The 15,815-nt window shown below is 30.2% G+C and overlaps 1 protein-coding gene across 1 annotated transcript in view; it reads right to left on the bottom strand.

Annotated features, from left to right (window-relative positions):
- Positions 1-15,815, bottom strand: part of LOC142334301 (neuropeptide SIFamide receptor-like) — a 668,171-nt gene that overhangs the window by 301,325 nt on the left and 351,031 nt on the right. The window contains exon 2 of the mRNA XM_075382226.1: positions 8,894-8,993. Coding sequence (XP_075238341.1) covers positions 8,894-8,993 — 100 coding nt within the window. The remainder of the gene's footprint in view (positions 1-8,893; positions 8,994-15,815) is intronic.

The raw sequence follows: 15,815 nt of genomic DNA, 5'->3' as shown, positions 1-15,815 counted from the left end.
AGTATACCAGAAGACTGGTTACATATTCACCGACAAAAAATATATTTATCTATTATTTTTAACTTTTGTGAAAAAAACCTCATACGTAGAAACGGCAAATAAAGAAAAATATAAACAACCTGAATATTCACATTTAAACTATAGATCACAAAAACAATTATCAGTTCCTTTGAAAAGTATGAAATTTAAAAAAAAATTGTTATATTTGATAAAAATGATAGCTTAACAAAACAACATAGACATAAAAAAAAATATTTTAAATGTAATATAAATATTTGACCTTGATTAAGTGATTTCTTAATCGTTTCAAGATGTCGAAGCAAGATTAATTTCAATAACAAAGGAGCTGTTTAATAAGCACCAAAATGATCTTGTATGAACAAAGTTCCATGTATTTGAAAAGTGAATTGTTGTTTTATTTCAGCTGTAAGAAAAAAAGACTTAAATATTTTTCACGTTTTACTTTTCCAGTAAAGTTTTCCAGTAAAGTTAAAGGCTTCTACACGTGAAAAAAATCCCTCTTTTTCAATTATCTCATTATACTTATTTTGTGACATCTAAATTCAATTTATTTATAGGCAAATTATTTTATTAAGTTCGCTTGTAGAAATATCAGCCATAAAATATCTTTATCAAGCAATCTGTCATTAAATTATTTTTAAGTTCTCGAATTATAAGGAACATTAATACGTGTGACTGACAACAGCTTTGTATTACTAAACATGAACGCTAGCAATATAATTGTTATAATGAGGTTATTTCTAAGCTTAAAGAGTTAAATGCCAAAGTTTTGGTGAATGAATTCGAAAATCCTAAACGTTTTCATTATCATGACTATTATTTAAGCCTATATCCGATTTGTTATGATCTTTGAGAAATTTAATCGTTTTAGGTATTTCAGCTATAATGGTATATTACACTTTTTATTTTTAACAGAGAAGTAGATGCTTGAGAAAGAAGTAATACCGCGAAATGATCGAGCGCTTATAAATATTGTTTGACAAAATAATGAAGTTGTAAGACAAAAAATGAAAACGGGCCAACTGTGAATGTAATTTTGATGTTAAAATTATATTTAACATTGTTAAAATCATATAAACCGAATCACTTCTACAATAATAAATAAAATTAAAAAAAAAAAATTAATCACAAAAGAGAACAATAAATCGAAAAATTATTTAAGTTTAGCAAAGATATTTAGGTTTTCTTATGTTATTCAATCTCGTTTTATTAGTGGTATGGAATCAAACGCTGGACATTTAGTATTCAGCAACAGGAGTAAATGTATATAAAGACGGGTAAGTAAATTCTAGCTGATAGAATTGCAAACGCGATCTTGATCTTCTTTTGCTATTGATTATTATTAAAATGATGAAATCTTATTCTTTAAGTAATGTTTGGCTCTTAAATAAGAAAACTCGTTTCAGAAAAACTTCCATATGTCAGTGATAGGTTAGTATTACAATTTTATCGGTATTCTATCTACTTTAGCATTTTAATAATATTCTTAGTTTATTCTTTTCTATCTCGGTCGTGTTGTTACTACTTTTTAGTACTTAAACATCTTACATAAGTGACGTACATAAAGATTTACTTTACTTACATTTCTTATTATTGTTATTTGTTCCGCTTAAAATTTATATTACTTTACTAGTTTAAAATAGAGTGTATTCTTTCATATTCAAAGTATTTCTTGACTATAAAGTTTTATTTCATTTAAATATTGTAATTCACTTAAGTCACCGTAAATGATTTTTAAGTAATAAGTAATATTGTATTTTTGATTTTTACGAAAATGTTTTTTAACAATTTCATCCATTTAATATTTTTATTAAAACATTTTTCAAATACATTTTTGTATTTTTCTCTTTTTTTATATTTAGAAAGTATAAAATAAATATAACAAGAATAAATTATTGACAGAAAAACCTACAATTTTGAAATTTGTATCGTGTAAATGTAACCCTGCCTAAATGCTACAAAGATTCCAGCCTTTTGGTTATTGGAAAGTAGAGGAAAAATTATTAAGAAATAAACAAGACATTTTATTCATTGATTTGTGTGTGTGCGTGTGTGTATCTGCTAAAAATGATTCTATTTTAAATTCTGGTAATTCTTTGCACTTAAAACTATTTCCAGATAAGTATTTATTATTACGGCAGTTTTATCAGGAGCGAATTTTTTTTTCCACCCAGTGCAAGAATTAAGGGTAAAAACTTATCAATTCTGATATTTATCGTACGAAGGCTACCATTTAAATTTTCCGTAAAATTTCACCCCTTATTATGTTCGTAATTGCTTAAAACCCACCTGTACAGATACTTCAACGGCTTACGTGTTTAATTCTTACGTTTTTAATGTATCAAAGCCTGACTGTTATCTAATTAAACATCAGACTTGAAAAGTGTTATTTATTTTTAATTTCACTTTATGTCGATTGGGGCTTAGCTTCTGATTCAAATTTAGCCAAATATATCAGGGTGTGTCGTTCCCTCTTGATCAGAAACTTTATTTATCCCGAATTCCACGGTTAAATACCATCATTAATAGTGAGATTAAGAAGCTAATATTAAATCGTATTCATTTTCATAGAATATTAATCATCACTAGTGATTGTTGTCGGCTTATACGGAAGGATCGCTTCTCGCTTTCAGTTTAGGGCTCGTTAAATGTTTCATTTAGAGATCTGAATCTTTAATTTTCTTTTTTTCCATACATTATTTTTTATGTCAACTAGTAATTAAACTTATTATTATTGTTATTAATATTTATGTATTTTGATATATATCGGATTTCTGCGTGTTAACACTTAATGTATACTTATGTAATACTTCTATTCTAGGTAGATTTCTATGTACCGTCATTTTAATTATTTATGTAACCTATCAGGTTACAAATTAAACAAAACAATTTCAAAACATCACATCGTCTAGGAACAGTTGTAATAACTAAAAATATGTCCTAAAAATTGATATTCATGAAAATGATATAAAGCGTTCATTTAAAATATTTTTAAATTGGAACCAAGAAGGATAAATTTGTTAGTTCGTGATATTTTTTATTCATTATTTCAATAGGAGTAAAATGGAATGTTCAGCGTTTTAAAAAAATAGGGTTCAAATACAGAGATAGAAGAACGATTAGCTAACATTTCCAGGAACCGAACAGCAACAGTAATAATTGAAGAACATAAGACAGAAGCCGTAATAAGAAGGGAGTCCAAGAAGGATGTTTCCTATCCCCGTTACTTTTTAATCTTTACATAGAACTAGCAGTTAATGATGTTAAAGAACAATTTAGATCTGGAGTAACAGTACAAGGTGAAAAGATAAGGATGCTACGATTTGCTGATGATATAGTAATTCTAGCTGAGAGTAAAAAGGATTTAGAATAAACAATGAACGGCATGGATGAAGTCCTACGCAAGAATTACCGTATGAAAATAAACAAGAACAAAACGAAGTAATTAAATGTAGTAAAAATAATGAAGATGGACCACTGAATTTGAAAATAAGAAGAGAAAAAATTATGGAGGTAAAAGAATTTTGTTTTTTGGGAAGTAGGAGCGATATAAAATGCCGAATAGCACAGGCGAAACGAGCTTTCAGTCAGAAATATAATTTGTTTACATCAAAAATTAATTTAAATGCCAGGAAAACATTTTTGGAAGTATATGTTTGGAGCGTCGCTTTGGAAGTTTGAAAGTGAAACTTGGACGATCGGAGTACCTGAGAAGAAAAGATTAGAAGTTTTTGAAATGTGATGCTATAGGAGAATGTTAAAAATCAGATGGGTGGATAAAGTGACAAATGAAGAGGGGTTGCAGCAAATCGAAGAAGGAAGAAGCATTTGGAAAAATATAGTTAAAGAAAGACATAAAGATAGTATAAAGAAGAGACACACTTGTAGGCCACATATTAAGGCATCCTCGAATATTCGCTTTAATATTAAGGGTCAGGTAGAAGGAAAAAATTGTGCAGGCAGGCAACATTTGGAATATGTAAACAAATTGTTAGGGATGTAGGATGTAGGGGGTATACCGAAATGAAACGACTAGCACTAGATAGGGAATCTTGGAGAGTTGCATCAAACCAGTAAAATGACTGAAGACAAAGAAAAAAATATTAAAATTTAGATAGGAAACATTTCATTGATGTATGTAACTAATTTTTTTTAAAAAGTATTTTAGATTTCTAATAACGCTATAGACTTCCAAAGAATCTGCATCTAGCATTGTTTTATTTCAGTGATATGAACATTATTTAAATAGGCATGTTTTTTGTTCGATTATTTTATTCACTTTTTTAAAAACGGATTTTGATAATATCTGCTGAACAGCGTTACTGAGTTTTTGGCTTAAAATAAGCTAAGTTTTATCATAAAAAATTTATGCACACGCATTCGTTATTCAAATGATGAGGAGCTACAAGGGAAATACGGGTAACGCAGTCCTAAGGATTGTACATCATTAAAGAAGAATCTAATGTAGAGTACACCTTCATTTCTTAAAATAGTGGAAAATCTTAGCTTGTCGTTATGAGAGTAAAAGCAATAACTCCAAAAGTGTGTGTGATATATTATGTGCTAAATTTAGAGTTTTTTTCTGTATGATAAAGTGTACATCACAATTTCAATGCAACTAATATAAAATTGACACGGGTAAGCAACTAAATTTCTTTTCATTACCAGAATAAAGCATTTCATGACAAATATTTTTAGAGCTAAAGAAACAGAAATGATAGAAAATGAATTTGTCATTTTATTATATTTGAATGTCATCTAGTTGTGCAGAAAATAATGAGAAAACTATTTATTAGTAATATCTTATTTCTGGAATCTTTTTTTTTAGCCTCCGAAACCACCGTCAGGATTACTTCAGAGAATGAATGAGGATGATATGAGTGAATGTAAATGAACTGTATTCTTGTACAATCTGAAACTAATGAGTCTGAGTTAATTCAAACCCAACCACCAAAGAACACCGGTATCCACGATCTAGTATTCAAATCCGTTCAAATCTAACTGCCTTTTCTAGGATTTGAACCTTAGAACTCTCGATTTCAAAATCAGCTGATTTGTGAAGACGCGTTCAACACAAGACCAACTCGGTGAGTTTATTTCTAGTATCTTTTTTCCTGTTTAGCCTCCGGGAATCACCGTCAGAGGATGAATGAAAATGACATGTATGAGTGTAAGTGAAGTGTAGTCTTTTACAGTCTCAGGTTGGTCATTTCTGAGATGTGTGGTTAATTGAAAGCCAACCACCAAAGAACACCGGTATACACGATCTAGTATTCAAATCCGTATAAAAGTAACTAACTGCCTTTACTAGGATTTGAACGTTGGAACCCTCGACTTCGAATCAGCTGATTTACGAAGACGCGTTCACCACTAGACCATCCCCGTGGGTTTATTTCTAGTATCTATCCTGTGCGAATCAAACTGTCTCCATGACATTTTTTGTTTTTTGTTTCTCCGTAATGGAGCTAATGCTTTTGTTACTCAAATAATTATTAAAATAAATAGTCTTAAAATTCAAAAAATTATAAATGAAATTACCATGGAATAAACAAAGCGGAACTATAACTATTCGGGAAATTTTGATATTCGTTTTCTAAAAACCGGTTAATACTTTTTTTCAGTTTATGTTTCAGTTTGAAACATATTTTGTAAAAAGAAAAACAAATAAGTGAATGATAATTATTGTTTATTCATTTTTTATTGATCATTATATTATTCTGAAAATTACTTTTGGAAAATAAACTTAACGAGAGTTTTCTGAAATTGATGTAATAAAATAAATTAATGTATAATTAATTGCATAATGTAATTATTTATAAAATAATTTTATACATATAGTAAAACATTTATACGCGAGAAATTATTACAAAAATGTAATAATAAATAAGGAATCGTACGAATTACACAAAGTTACTCGTATTTCAAATCCTTTCCAATTAATTTATCTCAGCGGATATTTGACTAAGAAAAAGATTTTGCTGTTTTTTTAATGTTTGTTTAAGTAGAACTGACTGAAAGGCTGCAATATTGAACTAAAACTCCCTTCATTGTTTGCTTTTTATTATAAAATTGATAGAATAGTTTTGAAAAACACTGGATGATAAATTTTTCATATAACATGAATTGGATGAACAGATCGTAATAGGGTTATCGATTTTTCGGATGAATGGTAGACATACTACTCTTTTGATGAAATTGTTTTTATTTATCATATTAATAAATCGTAGAGTGGATGAGTAAACTTCTGGTTTAATTTACTGTTCATTACTGAATTTATTACAATAACGCATTTTACTGAGATTACAAGAGCATGTTTAAAAAATGTGGAATAATTTAGGTAGTCTAAACATTTAATATCACTTTTTAAAAAAACATTATGTTCCTCGTTTCGTTAATTTGAAGAAATTTAAACAATTAAAAGTTATCTAGTTTTTGATGAAAATTATAAAATCGATCGAAACAATCTCTAATTTATTAAATATATTAATAATGTTATGTAATAATCGTTTAACAGAGTGCGTTGAACAAATTATGTTGTGAAACTCTCGTTGAACACTGCTGTGCTAGTGCGGGAAGTGTTGTAAAGGAGGGATGTTTCAGATAGGAGGGAAATAAGTAGGGATGAGAGATGCGAGTATTATTGTCAAGGCTAATGGGGTATAAATATGGCGGTGGGTAGAACATTTGTCTGCAATAAAACCGCCTGATTTACAGGTCCCCGCATTCATTAAATGCTCTTACCTCCCACCCTACCCGATTTCGTAGCACCAGTTTTAATTAATTGAATCATAGAAGCGATAAATTCAATCGATTTTATAGATTCTACCATAACTCCTGCAGCTTTTCAGTCCGGCTACCGGCACGGCTTCCATTTTCAGTCGAACGGAAATGATGACTGATATCACGGCATTATATTCCTTTCTATTCATATTTCAAGCGGCAAATTACAATCTGTCATTTTTTAAATTCCGTTTGACCCGCTTCATGAAATGTTTTGTTTAAAAATTGTGTGACATCGAACATATTATTTCATTCTAATACTTTTTAAGTAACAATTTATTTTTAGTAAGCATTTTATTTGCTTTTAGAAATAATACATCGAGTAAAACGATTTTATTATTGACACTACTAGCGATATAAACTGCTTTTCTCTTACTTCTTTTACAGTTTTTAATCTTATAATGATTTTAAAATTAAAGAACTGATAAAACTTGATTTCTTTAACTGAAAGTGAAAACACTCGGGCTCGCGAATCGGAAAAAGTTGTCCTCCAAATCGTATTTTAATTTTATATTTCTATTTTTACCTCATCGACAGAAATAAAGGTATTCATTTCGTTATCTCGTAGCATCACGGGTACAGATAAAGAAAAAAACTGATTCATTTCTTCGAGATATACTGTCGATATCTTCTCATTTTCTTTTAAACATACCCTAAGGATTCAAACCATAATTTCAAAAGTCTACTTTCCTACTGTTTTAGATTTGAAAATATTTTATATAAACATTTTTTGTGTAGAAAAATCTTGATTACATAAGAAAATCATTTTCTTAAAAAATTTTGACAGAAAAATAAACTCTGAGATTAAATTCAGAAAATAAATTGTATTTTGTTTTTTAATTAATAAAATTCGGGTATCATATGCACGAATATACCCTGCTTCGCTGTTTAATGTAAAAAAATAACAAAAAATAAGCTACTTAGTTGCCGTGCCGTTAAAGAAAAAACTGAGTTAGAAAACGACTTTGATAATAAAGACCTGTACATTCTTACAGTAATAATTTATTACCAAAATAAATTATTTTAATGTAAAATTAATAAATTGGAGAAAAAATTATCGTTTTCAAAATAATGCAATAATTTAATTTTTTTTCCAATTATCTATTTTAGACATATCTGAAAAAAGTTATTTTAAATACGAGGATTTTTATAAACGATAAATTGCTTATGAACTAAATGTAATTCAACAAAATTGAACTGTTCTTTGCAATTTTAAAAAATTATAATGGTAAATTTCCAACTCATTTATCAGCTAAATTTTAGACATTCCGATTAATAAAGAAGAAATTCGTAGTTTTTCACAACATATTATTTAAAATTAGAAAACCGTCAAAATTTTGAAGCATACAATGGTTTAATGAATGACTAAATAATGGTATTTAAGATGTATTTTCATATATCTTTATTAAGTATACATGAAAAACCTGCGTTTAAATCCTTGTATTAGCTTGTTAATTATAACTTGTTTTGTAGAAGTGGAAAATAAAAGCGAAATGACTTCAAATATTAGAAGAAAACTGCTATTTATTATGAAGTATGGATATCTGGATGTACTTTTCAGAGACCACAATTAATCGTAAAATTGAAACAAATGAAGAATAAACGAAATATGAACTAATCTGTTAAGTAATATAATTGCTATTCTACTTTTTTTATAATTTAAATGAGATTTACATATTCCCTTTCTACTTGAACTAATATACATTACGAAAAATTTACATAACATGACAATTTCAAAACAAATAACCTTTCTATAAAAAACGTGTGGGGAAGTTTTAACATCCTTAATAGTAAACTTATTTATAAGTTATACAAAATTAAAATGTAATAATAAAATTACCTCTTTATGTAGAAAAGAATTTATGAAATTGCACAAACAAATTATGTAATCGTAATAAAATTACAAAACATTCCAAAATTATAAAAACAAAACTATTTTTAAGTTAGGATTTATATTAGATCTTTGAAAGTCTAATTCACATTAGAATATGTTAAAAATATAACTTAGGATGCTAACATTAATGTTTACAAGTCGGTGTAGCATATATAAATTAGTACTCAAAAGCTAAATAAAGTAAGATTGTCGTCTTACCTGTCAAGAGACACAGCAATAAGGGAATAGACGGAAGCTGCTACAGACACGCCTTGGACGTAAGGGACAGTTTTACACATCCACCAACCAAGTATCCAAGCTGAAACAAAAAAAAAATTTAACATAATTGATTTTTTTCTTATGTAGGGTTATTTTCAACGAACAAACAGTTCGTTATTGAATTTCAATATATATGTGTGTAAACGCTTTTTATCTCGGATTTTGATTAAGCATCGATAAAGGATTACAAAAATATATGAATAGTAGCGATCGGTCATCGGAACGGAAATAATAATTTAGTAAGGTTTATTACTAAAATGTATAAAATATATAAATATGAATTTTGTAAGTCAGGCTTAATAAATAACGAAAAACATAACTATTTAATAAATGGGAAAAAACCCCAGAACACGAGGTAAATAAATTATATTATCTTAGCGTATATAGGACTCTAATAGAAATTTATTAAAACCATAACGAACTCATTTGCGCTACCTGCAGATTTAAAAAAAAAATATTTTAATTTAAAATTAGATTTTTTCCTGAGCCACAACGAAGTGTCGTTATCAGCGACCAGACACAAAATTATTGTAGTAAATGATTAAAAATTAAAATTAACCATAAAGATTAAAACGATGTATAACGTCTATGCGATATGCTAAGTGCGAAATAAAAGTAAAATAAAAAAATATTAAAAATCTAACATAAAAATAAAATTGTCGAAGATCAAAAGGCATTATAGTATTAATCAAATTTTTGAATCCAGATATTCGACCTTAAGAAATTTTACGACATTTGATAATATATATACATTGTTGTAGTATCTGAGGCAACAATGTATTCATATTATCAAATGTCGTAAGATTTCCTACGTTAGCCCCCTAGTTTAAACTTCCGACGCAATGCCGCATAACAGACACAGTTCACAGTCCTTAATAATAGAAAAATGTGTAATTTTTAAATTGTAACACACACTGAAAAGGAACCAAAGTCAAATAAGACAATAGATTACGATTAATATAGTACGTGAATACTGATTTTATCGGCCACCAAATAATGGTGCATGGCCTTTCTTTTTCCTGTTTAGCCTCCGATAACTATCGTTCTGATAATACTTCAGAGGATCAATGAGGATGATATGTATGAGTGTAAATGAAGTCTAGTCTTGTACAGTCTCAGTTAGACCATTCCTGAGATGTGTGGTTAATTGAAACCCAACCACCAAAGAACATCGGTATCCACGATCTAGTATTCAAATCCGTGTAAAAATAACAGACTTTACTACGACTTGAACGCTGGAACTCTCGACTTCCAAATCAGCTGATTTGGAAAGACACGTTCACCACTGGACCAACTCGGTGGGTCAATGGTATATGACCTAAGGGACTCAAACCCGCCAACAATTAAATTTCCAGATGCAATACAAATACGGATTACCTCCCCTACAAAGTCACAGTTCTGAGGCTAAAAATGAGCGTAGTATTCTTCACCTTTCTTTCTTCCCAGTAAAAACATACAACCCTAAAAACAAAAATACATAATATAAGTTCGAATATCACTTAACTAGAGGCTACAGAAATAGAGAAATACTTGTATACTACAAATAACTACACCTCAAGCTTAAAAGTTTAAGTTGAATACTACAAAAAAAAAGTTATTGATATATATATAATCAAATTCAGAACCAGGCCAGCATGTGTAAACGCTCGTAAAATCTTCCTGTATATTACAGATCTACGCTGTACGTTTCTTGCGACAACACTCTTTATATTAGTATACTGATTATCGTGTAAGTTCTCAACTCTGTTGTGCGAACTGTACATAAAGTTAGTTACCTCTTCCTACAGGTTTTGTTAGTGATTATGTATCATTGATTCGTGCAAAGAAAATTGATGAGATTGGATACTTTTTAAAAATAGTCAGCTGTTACTTTACTGTACAGTTGTGTTTATTGGCGTGTTGATATTTGTTTGATATTTTGTAAAAAAAAATGTTATATACAAGATTGCTATGGACCTATTATGAATTAGGAGAGAGGAAATACATTTCTTATATGGTATTATATTCACTTATAAATAATTTTAGTGTCTATATTTAACATTAGTAGGGCTAACCTGCAGGCTGTAGAAGAAAGTAAACACGGATTAGCTGATCTAAACGACGATGATGTGAGTGCGTCTTGCGGGAACTATTTACTAATCTGTCGAAAACGTAGGTCCCTGGATTCATTAAGCAAAGACCCAAGGAAACTATCTCGCAGGAAATAGCAAGGGTGAAATTATGGACTCCCAACCAGGTTCTTTTCCACGGGAGATTGTACTTCGAAGATCTAGAGTGACACAGACCCACAACAATGACTCTAATAATATATCTTTGTCGAATATATTTGACAACCTTTCGGTGGAGGATACCGGCGTCAATGTGAGCAAGATAAAAACCACCAGACCTTCTCGTACTGTACTACATGGAATCACTGACATTCTGAGGCTTTATTAACTAGTAGAGACGATTACAACAAAGAACGATTACAATGTGCAGCTAGGCGGTACCAAAAAACTTCGAATATTACCAAATAACTTCAAAGAATATTGAGCTATACAAACAAATTATTGACTTCATTCAAATTATTGACTAATATCAGTAAGTATTCTTACCTGATATTCTGATATCAGGTAAGAATTCTCAGAAATTCATGTTAATTGGACATAAGTCCCTAAGAAAAGACGTAAGAAACTTTCGAGATTCCACTACCTCGTCGCAGTGGAAAAGATGAAAAAGAAGTTATAGGTGCCTGGTCATACGGTCTGAAGCATGTTGAGTACACTTCATAGAATAACAAAAGATCGACTTTTTTATAAACCTCGAGCCTCAAGAAAATAAGAAGAGATATCTTTAACTTGAAATTTGTATGTGACAGCCATGTTTCACTTGAAACACCAAGAAAACCGCTAGGCTTAAAACATTGCATGCGCTGCCAGCAAATACACCATACAAGCATGCAGTACAGCCATACAATAAATAATTGCATGCGAGCTTTTTGCTGCGTGAAATGTGCAGCTACTTGTACTCTGTGTCATTCAGACTACTCGGCCAACTACCAGGGTTTTAGAGTATATACGGAATCCTAGATTGGAATAGAGACAAAAAGTGAATCGTAGTTATGCAAATTGCTCGAATCAGACCTACAGACCGGCATTAGTCTATTTTTGACTCACGTACTGCCAATTTCCCTTCCCTGAGGCAAGGAATAGCTAAGAATCTGGGTTCCGAATCCAGTACTTTCCCCTGAATCTCATGCTTAGTGGTTGGGCGTAGCTGCCGGGATGGTGTGGACAAACTGAAAAGTTGTTCTCCAATATAGACTTCCTGATCAAATAAATAGAAAGCCTAATAGGCTACCTCGTCTTTCGATCACGAAAATGTGCTATATTTCTAAAGATCATCGTATGGAAGATATTCCGTAAAAAACGTTTCAAATTAGATCATTGATAAATGATCGATCTACTTTGTCAACGGGAAGAATTAGAATCTCTGGCACTTGCCGAATCGTTAGACGTCATCCTTATTCAGAAACGCATTTTACTGACCGGAATTATCTTCGGATTTGTGGTTTCTCCGTATATACGATAAATCATCCGAATGTCAGGACACATGCAGTACTGCAGTATTAAAACCTCCTTGAAGCATCAACAACTACCTGCGTTTAGCACGGTCTAGATTCAGGCGACTACGGTCGACATCATGAACTGACTGGGACACATTAAATTATTTGCGGTGTACTGTCCATCTCGCCATGCGATAACGAGCGAATTGTTCTTGGAATTCTTCGCTATATTAGGTACCCGGTTTCTCACAGGGTGGGATTGGAACACAAAGCATTCTGTATACGGGTTCCGGCTTGTAACACTCGAGGTAAAACGTAAAGGAATTGCATTCTCATCTACATCTCAATATCTCAGGGTTACAACTTACTTACTGGCTTACAGACCCAAGTAAAAACCAAACTTACTAAACCCGTAGTCATTTAGAGTATGTCGTCTCTATACATCTCGGTTCGAAATAGTAACGATTCGACTTCCAACCACTCACGTTTTCTACTTACCTTAAGTACGACTGTGATTAGAAAGACAGAATCACCTATACATCACAATGACAGAACGGAACGGAACTCATATCGGAGCTGGATTGAAGAGGACCTTGTTGAACAGGTTCCATTGAAACGTTCTGATGACTTCGATTATGCCACGTACTATTTGACGTTGATGAGGAAATTCACGACGATCTTGGATTGCCTGGTATTTATGACAAGATAAAACGGTTCAGTTTAAGTTAAAGACAGCGATTAGACAGTCATGTAAACTTTCCAGCAGTTAATCTCCTAGACACAAGGAAAATGTCCGGTGACTGAAACGGCAATACGTGCTGGACTTGGAATATTTGAGTAACTCTTGAACTAGTTTGGTATCACGTCTTTAACTAGTTTGATATCACATCGTGATGAGCCTAGCGCCCCTCTATTTCATTCCATAAAATTGGTATGCTACTACTTTGTTCATATTTATGTACGTTTTAATAATGTTGTGGATTCTTTTTGGTTTTTTAACTAGATAATTGTGATCTCTTGAATTTTTGTGACCTCAATTACTGCAAGCGTGTTTGTTTATACAGACTTTTTACGTATATATAGTTTACTTATATATATATATATATATATATATATATATATGTTTCTTTATGTATGCACGCTTTTTTAAGGGTGTTCGCTGGAAACCCCTCTTCACGTGCTTTTTTTAATGCAATTTACTTACGGTTCCTTTATCAAAACCACTTGTAAATACACGATTTGTGAGACAAACATTTTTTTCTATAAGGTATTGAGGGTAATAGTTACCTTTTATCATCTTGTTAAAAAAGAAGTTTAATTTTATTTTCATTAAATATCTATAATACTAGGTAAATATTTCCTTAACATTATTAGTGAGCTTTCAACGTTCGTTGAAATATTATTTCCATGTTTGCAGATTACTTATTAGGACATATGTGGAAAAAAATAAAAAATAAAAATATATATATTTATATGTGTATATTTTTTATAATTTTGTATAAAATCGTTTTTTTATAGTATTTATTATTTTTAAGTAAAACATAATAACGAAAAATACTTAAAATCTTTTTGAAGAGCAAAACTGCATTAATTTTTCGCGACTCATTTTACCTCCACTGTTCGAGTAGTGTTTCTGTAGATGATTAAGAGTGAAACTGATAAAAGGCAAAAATACCTATAGAAATAGTTCCAAGATTACAACTACTTTATTGTGTGATTATTATTGATATGTGTATGTTCATAATTACAGCATTTGTAGGCTATTGTTAATTTGTACATATAATAGCAGAAGAAAGAGTTGATTATGTAAGTACATTAGGTGTCATACCGCATGTAGAAGAACTTAAGTTAGATATTTTACTCCCAAAAACTACTAGCTGACCTCAAAAATTATAAATAATTCCATGCGGGACTTACGAAGAGTAGACTGGTTGAACAAAATTGCCTTCTTCATTTAGTAGATCATAATTTTTCAGATATGAATGATATCGAAATGCAGGTGACATTCGTTCTATAAGGACTGGGTGTGCAGCGATTAACATTATAAGGAAAATAAATATTAGAAAAAATTTACTTTTACAAATTACTAAAACTTTTTTCGTAGTCTTATAATGAAGTTTTCACGTTACTTAAATAGTACAGGCCGATCGATCGGATGTAGTTTTAAATATACCTTACCAGTTTTTATGGCGAGTTTTCTGAGAATACAGAATTTCAGAAACCCTCTTTGGAGTATTACAGAATACTCGGATGAACATCGATTTAAAAATCTATTTGCTTTTAAATGCATTCGAATACTTACATTATTGGTGTACGTTAGCGGTTTGTGTACAATTGACTGCCGAACGGTCGGATAGAATTGTACATGACCGACTGTTAAATTAATTGGAGTACTTCCTCTTGCAAGAAAGTTTAAACTCGAAACAAAAAATAAAATATTAATAAATAGAACAAAAGAAACTGATGTTTTTAGGAAAAATATATTGTTAACCCATGTGATAAAATTGTATTGATATAAACTAGAACATACCGTATTTTAAAATAACTTTTAATGAGATTAAGTAAAGTGAGTAGAGAAAGAATACGATAAAATTATTATATGAGACTATTTTTGCATGTAATTTTTGTATAAACCAGCTGGCTGTTGTTTTAAAAATTTAAAAGACTACTGTTATGAATTGTGTAAGATTGCTTCGTAATACTGATTGTTGCTTCCAACGTATTTTGTAATCTCATCTACCTAACTATTACCTGTAATCAGCAAGTTACTTCATTTGTTTTCTTAAGGTAAGAAAACAAGTAACAGAGTTTGATTGCTTACGGACGTTTAAGAAAAAAGAACAGTTGTTCTTGATAAAAAAAAAATTGTATTTTTACCAATTTAGTTGCATTTTACATCGAAGAAAATACTAAGGAAAATATTATGTATACTATTCTTTTTACGACTGGCGGTTAAACCTAAATTATTACCTCATTTACTACCAAATAAACTGTATTCTTTCATTATATGGTATTATTTTAACTTAAATCTAAAAAAAGGTAACATTTCAAATAGATAAAATAAAATATTAAGTAAACAAGATTGTATATTACTTGAATTTTTCAGACTATAGAGCAAATAAAATCTACGAACTGAAAAAAATCTTATTTAGGTACTTACCTAATCTTAATTTAGGTAATTAACTAATAATAATTAACTTTAATTATGAGCCTTAAAATTTTAATTGCCTGCAGAAAGTATTTACAGCTTTGCGTCTACACTATTTGGTATTTGATATTCGTTCATTGTGAATGTACTACTCAGTATATAATGAGCAC

This window comes from Lycorma delicatula, chromosome 1 (genome assembly GCF_047948215.1).
Source record: "Lycorma delicatula isolate Av1 chromosome 1, ASM4794821v1, whole genome shotgun sequence".
Lineage (NCBI taxonomy): Eukaryota > Metazoa > Arthropoda > Insecta > Hemiptera > Fulgoridae > Lycorma > Lycorma delicatula.
Note: the sequence above shows the minus strand (reverse complement) of the source record. Positions and strands in the feature narration are given on the sequence as shown.